General features: G+C 52.7%; 3 protein-coding genes and 2 long non-coding RNA genes across 10 annotated transcripts in view; 3 read left to right on the top strand and 2 right to left on the bottom strand.

The window, feature by feature from the left end:
- Positions 1 to 7725, top strand: part of LOC118846060 — a 9201-nt gene extending 1476 nt beyond the window's left edge. Inside the window, exons 1-3 of one of the 3 annotated variants that reach the window (XR_005010157.1) lie at positions 5090 to 5207; positions 5669 to 5794; positions 7641 to 7725. This is a non-coding gene — a long non-coding RNA (uncharacterized LOC118846060). Of the gene's footprint in view, positions 1 to 5089; positions 5208 to 5668; positions 5795 to 6837; positions 7045 to 7153; positions 7196 to 7640 lie in introns of those variants that run through there. The other 2 variants (XR_005010159.1, XR_005010160.1) reach the window with 2 other exon arrangements.
- On the top strand, positions 267 to 4324 carry LOC118846059. Its single transcript, XR_005010156.1, has 2 exons — positions 267 to 347; positions 4068 to 4324. It is a non-coding gene; the product is annotated as an uncharacterized LOC118846059 (long non-coding RNA).
- Positions 1487 to 4324, top strand: LOC118846057 (chitin-binding lectin 1-like). The gene is made up of 2 exons (XM_036754228.1): positions 1487 to 2848; positions 3480 to 4324. Exons 1-2 carry the CDS (start codon positions 2409 to 2411, stop codon positions 3514 to 3516), a joined length of 477 nt encoding a protein of 158 aa, XP_036610123.1. The 5' UTR covers positions 1487 to 2408; the 3' UTR covers positions 3517 to 4324.
- On the bottom strand, positions 5638 to 6124 carry LOC118846058 (lens epithelial protein). Its single transcript, XM_036754229.1, has 2 exons — positions 5838 to 6124; positions 5638 to 5711 (listed from the first exon to the last, which is right to left on the bottom strand). The coding sequence occupies exon 1, from the start codon at positions 6025 to 6027 to the stop codon at positions 5842 to 5844; it is 186 nt and encodes a 61-aa protein (XP_036610124.1). The 5' UTR covers positions 6028 to 6124; the 3' UTR covers positions 5638 to 5711; positions 5838 to 5841.
- On the bottom strand, positions 6594 to 13004 carry FLAD1 (flavin adenine dinucleotide synthetase 1). 4 transcript variants are annotated; one of them, XM_036754225.1, is made up of 9 exons: positions 12828 to 13004; positions 12365 to 12421; positions 11857 to 12005; positions 9041 to 9785; positions 8388 to 8535; positions 7681 to 7779; positions 7381 to 7570; positions 6941 to 7014; positions 6594 to 6843 (listed from the first exon to the last, which is right to left on the bottom strand). In XM_036754225.1, the coding sequence occupies exons 3-9, from the start codon at positions 11917 to 11919 to the stop codon at positions 6708 to 6710; spliced, it is 1455 nt and encodes a 484-aa protein (XP_036610120.1). In that variant the 5' UTR covers positions 11920 to 12005; positions 12365 to 12421; positions 12828 to 13004; the 3' UTR covers positions 6594 to 6707. The 4 variants fall into 4 exon arrangements, with proteins under 4 accessions (XP_036610120.1, XP_036610121.1, XP_036610119.1 ...); XM_036754226.1 differs by having other exon boundaries at positions 11857 to 12022; positions 12828 to 12992; XM_036754224.1 differs by having other exon boundaries at positions 12603 to 12992.
- Positions 13005 to 14243: the final 1239 nt, after the last annotated feature.

Genomic DNA, 14243 nt, shown 5'->3' on the forward strand with positions numbered 1-14243 from the left:
TCTGGACTTGGAGACTTCATTACGTGTCCCTCCCACACGCGTGACGGTACCCCACGGGGTGGGGACCTACGCCTAGGCTAAGCCCGAAGGCAGGACTCGGCCTCTGAGTTCCAGCCCTTTGCCCGGTTGCGGCCTTGGCACTGCCAACTGGGAGGGGCTGGGTTCATGAAAGGGGGCGGGGGAATGGGGATGGCACGTTGTTTCTTCTCCCCGCCCCTCCTCTCCTAGCTCGATAGCCTTGAATTCCTTTCACCTTTCGATAATTGGGGAAACTGAGGTCTTTGTGGAGAGATATCCCGGCCGGAACACGACCCAGAGAGACTAAAGCTTTGAGGGGGGGAATCTTGGTAAGAGGGAGTGAGTTTGTGGCAGGACAGCCACCTGAGTGAGGGAGGGCACTTTGTACTTCACCCTGTCCCCAACCCAAGGTACAGGACGGGCCTGGGAGGCTCCGTTAGGAGCCTGGCGCCTCCCGCTCCCCGAAGGACCCCTCCCACCCCAGTCAAGCTGGCCAGGTTCTCTTCCCATTCTAGCCAGGCCGAACCGGGTCAGATTCGCTTTCTTCCTTTCCTTCCCTTCCTTCCCTCGGCCCGGGGGCTCCCCCCCCCCCGGCAGGTGGCTTCGCGGGACACTAGCTGAACCTGTTGGACCACAATGGGCGGCGTCGCGGGGGCCCAGTCCCTCACCCGGGCTGACCCGGGATCCCCTGGCTAGGGGGAGGGGAGGAGCTCGGGTCCGGGCCCCTCCCTCATCCACATTCCCTCCCTTGCCGGCCGTGACTCAGCCTCGGGGCCGCTGCCCTGCGCCCCAGCCAGGGGCGGAAAGTGTGAGGCGCCCCAGAGGGCCCAGGCCAAGGCAAACAGCCCCCCACCCCCAGACATTATCTCACTGGAGAATTGGGGGGGTGAGGTTCTGGGACATTTAAGGGGGGGTATGGAGGAGAGGGAACACTGATTCGGGAGATCCGCTCCGGGTTTTCCATCCGTTCCCATCCGTTCTCCGCCCCCCCCCCCCCCCCCCCCCCCCCCCCCCGCCCCGTCCCTCTGTAGATGGTCAGGGAGTTTCGCCGGGTTTTCTTCCTGGTCTCGGTGGACAGAGTCCGGTTTGTAAGGGTTTGGAAGGAGTTGGGTCCAGGCCGGGGTTTATTCCTTTCTTGCGTACCTCCTGGGACAGGCTGGCCTGGGGAAGGGCCGGTGCCAGGCGAGAGGGGGCAGTGCCAGGGGCACATTCGAAATCAAGAAGGGGCTATGCCAGGGGTAGAGTTGAACAGAGTCAATAGAGAGAGGGCACGCATAGGGTGGGGGGGAACTGAGGGAGGACCAAGGACAAATTAGCACAAGAAATAACAATATAAGTAATAATAGCTGATATTTATATAGCACTTTGAAATTTGCAAAGCGTCTTACAAATATTATCTCATTTGGGCCTCACAACAACCCTGTGAGGTAGGCATTACGTATGTTAGCACTCCCATTTTACAGACGAGGAAAGTCTCACGTTACTTGACTTGCCCAAGGTCACACTAGTAAGGGACTGGAAAGGTTGTCGTGACCTCCTAGGTTGGTGTAAGAAGCCGTGTGCCAGACTGAGAAAGCGCAGCCTCTGCCACCAGCTACCTGCCCCCTCCCCCAAGGCTTGGGTATGGGGGTGGGTAGCATCTTGATCGCTTAGCAAAAGTGAGAAATTTCGATTCTTCATTTCCCTAGGAATCTGAATCATTCCTGTTTTCTTCTTTGGCTTAGTCCCTATCTTTTTCTTTTTATCCCCCGCAGCCCCTCCCCACTCCCAATCTATTCAACCCCCTTCGACCTTCCAAGTCTTCACCTTTCAGTCTCTACAGTCTCCATCCTAGGGCTCCCCTGGGATTCTCGGCTCCGATGGTGGAACGTGAGGCAGGGAATCCAAATCGTTTCCCCTTCTTGCTATCCTAAACCGAACCGTCGAGAACACCTGAAGCAGAAAAACGTAGACTTCTTGCCGTCCCCCAAACCCTCTCTGGAAACCCCAGCCCCCTAAGGCCTCTTGCCATCTTGGCCTGCCAGTCAGTCCTGGGCTGGGCTGGAACTGGGCTATAGGTGCTGTGAGAGGCCTGCAGGTGCCTCCTGGGGGAAGCGGTGGAGAGGGAAGCTCCAGACTCCCCAGGCCTGAGCTTGATCCTTCCCTCTCCCATCCCCCTTTCTAGACCAACAAGATGTAAATTACCCACCCAGATAGGTAACCACCTGGGGATGGAGGAGAGGGCGGGATGAGGCATGGGGTAAGTAAACCGAAAAATAAGGATATTTGCCTTGAGAACGGAGTTGGCATCCCATCGTTTGGGAGGGACATAAACATCAGAAGGGGCAGCCAGGGAGCACATATGATTGGGAGATAAAAACGTTCTGCGTACTAGGGAAATATGTTTTGGGATGTGGAGGGAAAAGGGTTCTCCAGGACCGCACGCATGGAGGTCCTGCGTTTTGAGATTTGGGCGCCAGCCACCCTCTAGCAGGGAAGCTGGGAGCCCAAGTGAGTATACCTGCTGCGCCCACCTCTTAACTTGTGGCCCCCCACTGCTTCCACCGCTTCCCTCGAAGTACCAGCCGCCCAGGAAACCGCTGGGGGCGCCCAGACCGCAGCCCCCCCAGCCGCCGCCACCCCAGCGCTCCCACTGCGACCGCCCAACCCACCTGAAGGGGCCGCGGCTGCCAAGGGGGGCACCCTCCCCTCTCCCCAGTCTCCCCCCACCAGCATCTGCGGGCGGCTCTATTTATAACTCCGGTGCCTATTCCGAGCCTCGGGTGCACAGCCGTCTACTCCGGCGCTCTAATCTCCGCTGGGATCTTTGCGCCCCCCAGGGCCTAGGCAGGTAAATTTAAATTTAGCCCCAGGAAGCTCTGGGGAACAAGTTTCCAAAACTAGTAGGGGGGGGGTGGCGGAGGCGGGTGGTGAAAATAGACCCCGCCCCACTCCTCACCCCTTTCCCCCTCCGCTGGACTGCAGGGGGCGCTGGTCGGGAGGGAGGAGAAACCAGTTGTATTGGGGTATTTTAGTCTGGAGACCGGGATTCGTAGAGTCGTAGATAGGAACTGTGAGGCTGGAAAGAAGGCACTGAGTGCCAGAGCCTGGGGAAAAAGGCAGGAGTTTGAGGGGTTGGCCAGGGAGGGAAAAGGGAAGGAATCTGGGAGAATTCGAGAAGGGCAGTAGGACTTGGGGTGGGGGACAACCGCAAAGAAGGACCCTATGAGGGAAGGGGGGGATTTTTTTCATACAGAAAGGAAATTCAGCTAAGATACAAATATCTGCCCGCCCCCCGCAAAAAAGCTGGTGCTGAGGGTCCAACTGCTCTATAGCCACCAGCGACCCCCTTCTTGACCTCGCTATCAGGAAGACGCTGGATGCCAAGAGTGTGATTTTTGTTTTTTGTTCTTTGTAAAAACTGTGATATCCAGTTTATTCACGCGGCAAAATAATACCTTTCCTCCTCCTACCTAATCCAGGGTCCAAGACTCCGCCATGGGGGCCTCAGTGGCGTGACTGTGAAGCCCCGGCTTGCGCTCCATTTTTCCTCTTCCCAGGGGATTCCTAGGAGTTCCTTTCGGGTCTGGGTTCTCGCCCCATGGTCCCGTCTCCGCGTCTAGCTTCCAATTTCCAGGGTTGCTTCAGTTCACTTGGAAGCCACTAGATGTCCGTGCTGCTCCAAACGCCGACTCGGAAAGACCCCTCTGTTTCCCGAGAAAACCCCTTCGAGTCCCCAGGACCTTTGCTCAAAGCGCACCCCGTTGTCTCCTTCCCTTTCCCCTTCAGTCATACGGAGCACGGACTTTAGCACTGCCTGCTAGGGCACTGGGTGGGAGAAACACAGACAACATTCCCTCCCCACCAATCCCCCCACGTCCAAAACTTCCAAATAACCACCCTACAGTTAGGTGGGCAGTGTATTAATATTGCTCACTCAAGGCTTTGAGCCTTCATTGTGACAAACGAAACCTGGGTTCAGAAAATAGCGGTCACGGAGAGCAGAATTTTCTGGCACCGTATATGTTTTTGAAAAGTTATATTAAAGAATCCCTCATGGTGTTTCTTAGGTGGACTGAAACCTTGTCTACCGTTAGCCTACGTCTGCCCCAGCCCTGCCACCGAAACAGGCTTCCTCTACCCTGAACACCCTACCTAGGACAGCTCAGACTGGAACCTCGCTGACGAAGAAGGGAAACAGTTTGTGGAGAGAGGATGGAACGTGCTTATGTAAAACACTCTCCTGTCTCGACACTCCCCAGTGCCGCAGAACCACATTAAAATTGGGAAATATTTAACAAAATAAATACCAATACAATAAAACATAGATAACATTACATTGGTAAACTAAGTCAATATGCCGCCCATAGATATCTTTAGGTAAGGATTAGCAGCCCATGTTTCTATTTCAGTTTGACCCCACTGGCCTTGTGCCAGCCAGAATATGGGAGGGTAGAAGAAGAAGGGGTGCAGGGTTGCCTTCCTCTCCTCTTCCCACCTCTAAGCATGGGAACCTGGAGGTGGAAGAAAGGGGAGTAGTGGAGAGAAAACCAACCCACTTCCCTACTAAGCTGGGGAGGCAGGTAGAAGGTTTTGCTGTTCTCAATGCCAGGTTCATCAAAAAAAAGAAAAAAGAATATATTTGGTGTGAGTGCAATGAGAGGAGGGAATGGAAGTGGGGGGGGGGGCGAGAGAAAGAGGCTGCTGATTCCTAACCGTATCCCCTCCAGCTGCCAGGTCTCACCCTCCCAAGTGTCTACTCCCCCAGCTCAAATTGCACATTGAATTTGTCTCCCTCTGCCACTGCTTCTTTTTCTGACTTTTTTCTCTCTCACAGACCACAGCTCTGCCCATCTCCACCCACCATTTCCCCAAAGTCCCCTTTGCCAAGCATCCCATTGCCCACTCCATTCTCCTGGCATAGGTTCCTTTCTCGGCCCCCTGTACTCAGACTCTACCCCCTCCTCCTCGTCCTTTGGACAATGTCCCAACTCCAGCTGGGTGGAGTGGGTTGGTCATGGGGCGGGAGACAGGAAAGCGCCTGGTAGAGGCAGGAGGCCAGGGCCTGAGTCACAGGGTAGATTCGGGCAAAATGGGGGCCAGGCCCCTGTGAAGGGAACAGAAGGGGTAGATTGGATTGTGGAAGCCGCTTTTCTCTTCTCCAGCATCTTGATCTCCTTTCTTATGCCACACCAAGGACCAGGACAGGGGTTGTATCCCTTTTTCTACATTTTGACAGAGCAGACAATGGAATCCAGGGTCCTGAGGGAGAGGTGTCCTATCCCTGGCATTTTTGCACAGGAGGGTGGTGTGTTCTATATCTGAGAGAAAAGCTTTTGAGTACAGTAGCAATGCTAGACAGGGAGGAGCGCATAATGCTATGCCATTGGTGCCCCCACCCCAATAAGGGTCATGCTTCCTCAACAGAAAAAAGCCCCCAAAGAAACCAAAAAAACTCCAACTTGGCACGACAGTATCTTTCCTACCTCCTTGTTCTTATGAACTCCTACCTTGCCCTCCCCCATCCCAGCTACTGAGATCCTGCTTGTGCAGGGAATTGGCTCAGATTGTCCAGAGGGGATAGAAATCAAATGGCCCGAGTTGAAAGGGGCTGGAAGCCCATACAGCTCACAGTAGGCATTGAACTTCACTCATTTATTGGTACCCTCAGGTAAGCAGAGAGGACACAAGGAGTCTTGGAGATGAAGGCGGCACTAGAAGGAGAAAATGGGAGGCTCAGAAGGAACATTGCAAGAAAGCCAGTCTTGACCCCAATGTGCCCACCTGAGAGTGTCAGGTATGGTATCATGGATAGGGGTGGGCAGAGAGAATCTGAATACCTGGCTAGTCTAGCAGCTCCTTAATACACCAGCAGCAGAGAAGGATATAAGCCACCTCCTTCAGGAATCGCTGAAGTAGTCCCCAGCTTGTGCCCATCTTGGCAACTGGCAATCGGAACCCAGCATCATGAATGGCCTGGCTGAGGGAGAAGGGCAAGGCCTGGGCTACGGGTACAGCCCTTGGTTGCATGGGGATCGCTGTCAGTGGGAGAAAGGGGGCTGGCTCCCTTGGCCTTTATAAACATTCTCCTACCCTGGGGACTGCGTGCCCTCATGACTAACAGAGACAAAGCCCCTGGATGAGGCAAGGGGAGATTCTGGAATGAGGAATAATAGGCTGTGTCAGCCTGGGCTGGGTGGGAGTTGGGAGGGGAGTATCTGACCCCTTGTCCCTCCCCTCCCTGTGTAGGAGAGCCCTGGGCACCCTGCCAGACTACCCATTGGCCCAGCTCCCTCCTCCCAGGTCATATATCCTCACGTGGAGCCCTGCTGATGTTGGCATCGAGAAGCATCAGAGTCAGCTCAAGCCTATCCAAGCCCCTCTTTTTTCACGCTCCCAGCCCCCATCCTCCTAACTCCCCTGCCCTGCTCAATGTCAAGGTTGTCTAGGCAAAGAGGAGGCAGCCTGGCCTTCTACTTGGGGGTTTCTGCCCCAACCCCTGGGTCTTTGCTGAAGATTTGGGAGGAGGATGGGGTCCCAATCACATCCATGGTAGCTTTGACTACAAGAAGAGATGAAGTAACAGAAGCAATGGACACAGTAGCAGGCACCATTTATTGGTCAGCACTGATGGCAGGGCTGCTGGGACTGGGGGACAGCAGAGCAGCAGATGGGGGACAAAATCCCCTAGTCTAACAGCAAGTCCACAGTCAGGTTCGTGAATTTCGTTCCTCATCTTCATTCTCCAACTGATAGGCTGGTAGATAGGCAGGGCATCCTCCAGGGCCTGGGTACTTCAAAGCCACATTCTTCTTTGTATTCTCCCGGCTGCCAAGGGACGTGTAGCTAGAGACACAGGGAGGAAAGACACGATCCCTGTAAATACCTGACTCCCCATTTTAGCACTCCCTTATCATCTCCACTCCCCCGCCCCAGTGCCTACCCCCAGTCGTAAAGGATGCAGTAAGGAACAAACAGCTGACGAAGGAAATCCCAGATGTCTCTGTACGTCCAGTCCTGGGGAACAAGAGTCAGTTCACTGAACAGGTAGCATTACGTTTGGTTCACCTCCACTGCCCCACTTCCCTTTCCACGTCTGGGAGAATGGGCAGATCCAAGCATTTCTACTCACCCTATTCCCTATCTTGATCCCTAGGGGGAGAGGCTGCTCTGCCTTCTGATCCTCTCTGCTTTACAGGTGAAATCAAGCACCTCATCCTTAGCTCCCTCCCCCTAGTTTTTAAAAAAGGATAGGGTACTGGTCCTAGTTTCTATCTGATCCCTCTTGAGTTTTCCCACCACTTTTCTCATTCTGTATGAAGAAAAGACGGGAGTCCGAGGGGTTGGAAGGTGGCAGTGCGAGTCAGGAATGTTTTCTCTCACCAGTAGTGGGTTGATGCGCATATACTGGGGCCAGTCTGGGTCAGTGGGACTGAGGGGACTGAGGCTTCGGGATGAAGGATCCGTTCTCCTTGTGCCCATCAACACAGCCTCCAGCTGGGGGTTCTGTGCCCTAAGGTCACTCAATGCCTGCTTCATGTCACCCTCGGCCTGTAAGACTTGCAGCTTATACCTGGAGAGGCCCATAAACCACCTCTTGAACCCATAGTCAAGCAACTCCTCACTCTTCTGAACTCCCACAGTGCTCAGCCTTCCCAGCCCGAAATTCCTGATCCCCAGTACCTCTTGGCTGTCTCCTTCAGAAACTGCTCCAGCTCCGGGAAGGGGGAGATGCTACGGATGTAGAGAATCTTCAGCGGGACCTTGGGCTCTGGGAATTTCCTTTTGAGTAGGTGGTGAGAGGGGTCAGAGCCTACAGGTTTCTCCATTTGTGTAGAGAGAGCCCCCTAAAACAGTATACACTGTCTTCTCCCCCACCCCATTCTGGAATGCCCTCTTTTGTATTCTTATATCCAAATCCTGCACACCCACCTCACAAGTCCCAGCTTAAGATTCACTTCCTCCAGGAAGCCAGCCCTAGCCTGATTTCTCCCAACTTGTTAAATATTTATCTTCTACAGAACATGCTCCAACACTTGACTAGTGAATGTGTTTTACTATTCTTTGGTTGTCATGTATTCCAATAGTGTCATGCCAACAAGACCATAAGCTCCATGAGGGTAGGGCTTGTGTCTAATGAACCTTGGGTATCTTCCCTAGCGTCTTACATAGGGCTTTGCACACACATGGAAGACACTCTACATACAAATCCTTGTTGAACTGATATGAACAGCCTTCTTCCTCAACACTGACATACACACCCAGGATGGAGAAGCAGGGTGAATAGAGCCAGGAAGGAGGGATGGGGGAACCACTGGTGGCATGCAGCTGTCTGGGGAAACATACATCTCTGAGAGGGCCTGTATTGCCTGTCCCAAGGCTTGCAGTACCTCTGTACAGCAGCGTGGAAGAGGTGTAGTAGGGCAGTGCAGTCCTTTCCTCCGTTGAAGCCCACACAGAGCTGGGTCAGGCTGTACCTTGACAGGGCTTCCTCCATTATCTTCAGGGCCCCTGCTACCTTCTTCCCCAGGGAAGTCCCTGTCAAGAGTATTGAGAACAGAGGGGAGACACATGCATGAACAATCAGAGGGGATTGTGGGATGATTGCTCAGGACTTTCCCAGCCTTTCTACAGCTTAACACCCTTTCAATTTGGAACCACCCCAGGGGCTAGAACCAAGTCAGTCCTCTGGGCACTATAGAATATACAGAATCTGAGAGGTGAAATAAAACTAAAGACGTCATCTCTAGTCCAGTCCTTCACATGGGAAGCATGTATTTCCTTTCTAGTTTCCCTGACAAGCAGCTGCCTTCTGAGAAACCAGAGGTAGTATCCAAAAGCAGTGTGGAGGTCTCACCACCTGCCCACTAGTGCTGTTTGGATGGAAAGGAAAGCTACAGATGGCAAACCATATTTTCTTATCACAAGATCTACTGGCTACCATCCCCGTTCCTAAGACAAATAAAGAAACTGCTGCCAGAGACAGGAGATGGCCAAAGGAATGCAATGCCCACTTCCCTTCCTCCAGCAGCCTTCTTCCTACCTGACTGGGCTAGCTTGTACACAGCCTCCCCAGCCTGCTCCACTGCATTGGGTACAAATGGCACCAGGGCTCCAGGGGGTAGGTGAGCAGCCAGGTAGGCCTTCGCTTCCTCTACTGCTGCCTCCTCGTCTGAGTCCAGGGTCAGCTTAACCCGGTAGTAATTGCTGCTCCACTCTGGATAGGAGCCAATGCCAAGTCGGCGTCCAAAGTGGGCCTGTGCTTCTGTGAGGATGGAAGCAACTGACGATTCTTCCACTGTCAGGTATAACTCACGAAGGTGGAATTGCATTCCTTCATTCCGGAATAGATCTGATAGCCCCCCAAGCACCCGCTGCTGCAGTTCTGGAATGCCTGGGAAGAGGTAGACATTCCGGACAGAAACCAAGGGGAATCGGAAGGGGACTCCAGTCTTAGGGTCAGTACCATAGTGGAGACGGGCAGTGGAGGGCACCTGAACCAGCTTCTCTTGCCCAGTGCCCCCCAGGGCTCTCACAGCTTTTTCCAACTCTGGGTGGGGCTGGAGTTTGTCTCCAAAAGCCTGGGCTACAGCCTCAAAGGTGATATCATCATGAGTGGGTCCAATGCCACCAGAGGTGAGGACATGGGTGAATCGGGTGGAGAAGGAAGCTACCTCTTCTGCAATGGCCACAACTTCATCTGGTACCACAGAGATCCGGGACACCCGGACACCCATGGAACGAAGGGTCCGGCACAGAAAATAGGTGTTGGTGTCCTGAGTGTAGCCCTGGGGAAAATGGAGGACAGAGGATAAAGAGGTCTGATATTTTGTTATATGGAAGGAGGATAGCTACTCCCACCTGCTGGAGAGGAAAGCCTCTTTCTTGGAGGTACCATAGGGGTAGGTAGATGGGAGGGAGAGAGACAGAGAAATGAACAAGAACCAAACAGTGGATAATGGAAAATCATTTGGGCTAAGATATGGATTGGAGTCAGTTACTCATTGGGTCAGAACCATGATGCTATACTTAGCCCTCTACTCTTCTCTTTAAGTCTCCTCTTTTGGTGAGACTGTCTAGTCCCATAGCTTCAACCATCACTTCCATGAAGATGACTTCTCATCTCCAGTACTTACTACTTCTTTGAGCTCTAGTTTCATATCTTCAATTGCCCCTGGACATCTCCACTTGGATGTACTGCCGCAAACTCATTAGGTCCAAAATAAAGTTATACATCTCCTAGGACCTGCCCTTCCCATGACTTAGTTATTTCAGAAGGACATGTAACTTTTTTCTCTCCCTTCTCCCTCACTTCTAATCAGTTGTCAAGTCCTTTCCATTCTAAGTCTCCCAGCTTTTAAGTAGCAAATCTGGCATTTAAACCCAGCTAGTCCAGTGCTTTTTCCAATCTCACTGCCAATATCCTAAGTTAGGTCCTCTTTCAATCCTTCTGGCCTGTACTGTTACCGTGTTCCATCTGGTCTTCTCCCCTGCAGGCTCTCCTCTCCTTTACCCATATTACACAGGACACTCAGACCAATTCTCCTAAAATACTGCTTTAACCATCACCATCCTGGTCAAAATCCTTCAGTGTCTTCCTACTTCCCACTGACTACAGTACAAATTCCTCATCTTGGCATTCGATGATCTGGCTACTTTGCTACACACCACCCGCCCACATGTACCCTGTATTCCAGCCAAATCAGACTATTTTACTGTTCACTGAACTGGACTTGTGCTTCTTTATCTTCAATCCATTGGTCAGTCTGTTCCCTCCCCCTGTGATGTTTCTGCCTCTGACTTTCAAGGCTCAGCTCAAAAGCTTCCTCCATGAAGCTTTACTTAATCACCTGGAAGTGATCTCTTCCTCTCTGGAGCTCCAACCACAGTGCATCATTTATTTAAGCGATGCTTCTTATGGCCTTGTCCTTCAGTTATTTTCACAGGAGTCTAATTCCCCCTTCCCTTTTTACCTTCACCCCCTTTAGTCCCCTTTTGTGGGCTGTCTTCCCCATTAATAACTACTATTTATACACCACCTTCTATGTGCCTGGCACTCTACTAAGCACTTTTACAAATACTGTCATGTTTGATCCTCACAATAACCCTGGGAAGTAGTTGCTATATTATCCCTATTTTACAGTTGAGGAAACTGAGGCAAAGAGATTCAGTGACTTGCCCAGGGTCATACAGCTAGTAAGTGGCTGAGGCCACATTTGACTTGGGGTCTTCCACTGTGCCACCTAACTGCCATTAGAATATAGGCTCTCTGAAGGCAGGTACACCTTTGTTTTTGCTTTCATTACTATTACTATGTTTTTGTTTTTTTTACTTAGCATAGTGCCAGACACACTTAAAAAAATGCTCCTTCCTTAAGTGTACAGACAATACTGTACACAGCTCTGCATTCCCCATGCTACTTAGTATTCAGACCTAGATATATAGTAGGTGCTCAATAAAAGTCTGTTGAATGAATGAATACATAACCCACCCCCACCTCCACAGAGTTCCTTTCGGATAGAAGCCAGAGAAAAACACAGCTGAGCAAAATGAACAAGGGGGTGAGTTAAGTAACCAGCTTGGCAAAGGGCTCAGTCACGTTGTAAGGAGGTATGTGGCAGTGGGAGGTCTGTGTCATGCAACCTGCAAGTTTAGACTAGGTGGCACTAGGGGAAGTTCACTTCCTCTTTACCAGATGGACCAAGCTGAGCATTTCTCCCCCTCAATTCAAATCAATAAGCCACCCTCCTGGGAAAAGAGAGGGAGAAGGGAAGAGCTGACTAGGGTCCAGGTCCACACTGCACACCAGCCTGTTGAGGCATGCTCAGAACACCTCAGGGCCCCTTTGCCCACACACACCTTGAGGATTTCATCTCCGATGATGATGATGCCAGCAGTCACATTTTTCCTGGGGGTGGCCATGGTCCAGTTTCTTCGATCTTGCAGTACCCTCCAGAAGCCACCCAGGCCCCGGGACAGTGCTCGGAAACATGAGGGTCCCGCCAGTTCTACAGAAAATCAGGAGCTATGGCTCAAGTGAGATATCAGCCTGATGGTAGACAAGACTAGAATGGAGGGAGCCTGGAGGAAACTAAAAGGAAAACTGTGGCCCCTTAGGTTGGGGGTTGGAGAATCATAGAACATCTGCACTGGAGATGACTTTAGAGAATGGTCTAATACAACTCCATTATTTGGCAGAAGTGTAAACTGAGGCTCAGAGGGGGAGGTGACTGTTCAGTGGCAGACTGCACACTGTGCTGCGGGAGACTCTCCTGTTAGCCAACTGATGGGGGCGCTTGGGGGAGTAAAGAACAGCGCTGGACTCAAGTCTAATAATTGGGGTTCGAATCCCAGCTCTGCTACTTACTGTGTGACCTTGGATAAATCACTGGACTCTCTGGACCTCGGGCCTCCGTTTCCCCATCTGTAAAATAAAGGGGGTTCGGACTAGACAGACCCTAAGGTCTAAACGTGCTGCTGGCGAGCTCGGAGCGGCTGCTGGATCGCGGTGCCACGTTCCTTTCTCCACGCCCCATGGACCCTTTGCAGAGACCCCGGCACGCTCGCTACCAGCCCTTTAAACGTTGCTTCTACCCATCGGGTACCTGTGTCCTGAATCGCCCGCCCCTTGGGCCCTGCACGCGGAGACGAAGCCTCTTCTTCTCCCGGACCGACAGCGCGCTCTTTCCAAACCGGGCCCCCTAGCCCGCTCTGGCCGCACTGCAGGTGCCCTGCCCGCCGGCCAGAATTCCTCCGCCCTCACCGGACCCTTTGCCCCTTCCCCAGTTGTTTCCAACTCCCTCCGGGCTGTCCCGGCTCGGCTTCCGTACCCGGCGTTTCTCCTCGGCTCCACAGGCGCTGTACCCCTATTGGCCGGGGCTTTCACCGCCCCGCCCAGCCCCCTCGGGCTTCACTGGGACCGCTGGGTGTCCCTCGCCGGTCCCGGAGTGGAGGCCGGGACGCACCGGCTTGTTGTTGGTGGAGAGCACGTGGCCGTCACGCCCGGAAGTGCAGGGACGCGAGGTGGAGCACTCGCCCCTCCCCCTCTGGGCGGGTTTCTAAGAGCTTGGACCTCAAAGAGCTTTTGGTCTGTAGTAGCCGAATCCCAGCGGGACTAAAGCACAGCCCGGCGACAGACGCCTCAGTTTCATCCACAGCAGTTTCAGGGTGAAGGTGCAGCGGGCACGTAGTGGGTCGGTGGGTGAGGCGGGATTTTGATGAAACACCAACAACTTCCCAAGGTGAGGGCACAGCCCTTATCTGTGAATGCTTAACAGAGCATCAGGGTCCGGCTAGTCCACCGCCTCTAAAAGACAAACCTTTCTTGGGGAGGGGGAGGAAATTCTGCCCTGGGCACCTTGTCAAAACACAAGAGTTGAAAGTTTTATCTATCAAAAGGAGCTTTCTCTCCAGTAAGAAAACTCCCCTGCCAAACCCAGCTATGCTTAACAGCCCAGGAACTTTCCCTGCAGTGTCAAGTACATAGTTCACTTCTCTTGCCTTTTACGTGAGGACGTGGGCCTCCTCCCTGACCTTCCTGTGTAAGCCGTGTTTGAGCACTCGCGGAGAGGCCTTGTGCTTAAGCAACACTAGTAAGTGGAGCTTACAACCTTAACCACATGACCCATTGGGTTGTTGCCTCAAACTGAGACCTGTTAAAGACCTCATATTACAGGCCAAGGGCTCCCACTGCATCTTGGGCCATCTCCCCGTCTTCCTGGTCTATATCTGGCCACTGGACCCAGATGACTCCGGAGGACAGAGTGAGGCTGGTGACTTTGCACAGCACTTCCTTACATAGATCCAATTCACTTACGTGTGGTGGCATCACCTCCCTGACCTCAGGGTCCTTTTCGAGAAAGGACAAACGATCCACTAGAGTGTAAGAATCGAGGGCACTTTGGAGCTCCTAGATTGGACAATAGGTCCCTGCCCTCCTAGCACAGAGTGAAGGTAAATACTAAATAGTAAAGGTTTCTCTTTTGGCCTGAGGGTCTTCCTCTCCCAGTTTGATTTTTTCTTTTTTTGAGTTTTGATTAAAGGGGCCATCCCTTGATTAACTTCTTAAAGGGGCCTATTCATGGAATGGGTGTTACCTCACTCAAAGTGAGAACCTGAAAAGACCTTAGCCTCAAAGGGCCAGGGTCTCCCAATGCATCCTAGGTCATCTCCAGTCATCCTGGTGAATATCAGGTCGCTGGACCAGGTGGCTCTGGAGGAGAAAGCGAGGCTGGTGACCTTGCACA

The sequence above is a fragment of the Trichosurus vulpecula genome, chromosome 4, assembly GCF_011100635.1.
Source record: "Trichosurus vulpecula isolate mTriVul1 chromosome 4, mTriVul1.pri, whole genome shotgun sequence".
NCBI classification, from domain to species: Eukaryota; Metazoa; Chordata; class Mammalia; order Diprotodontia; family Phalangeridae; genus Trichosurus; species Trichosurus vulpecula.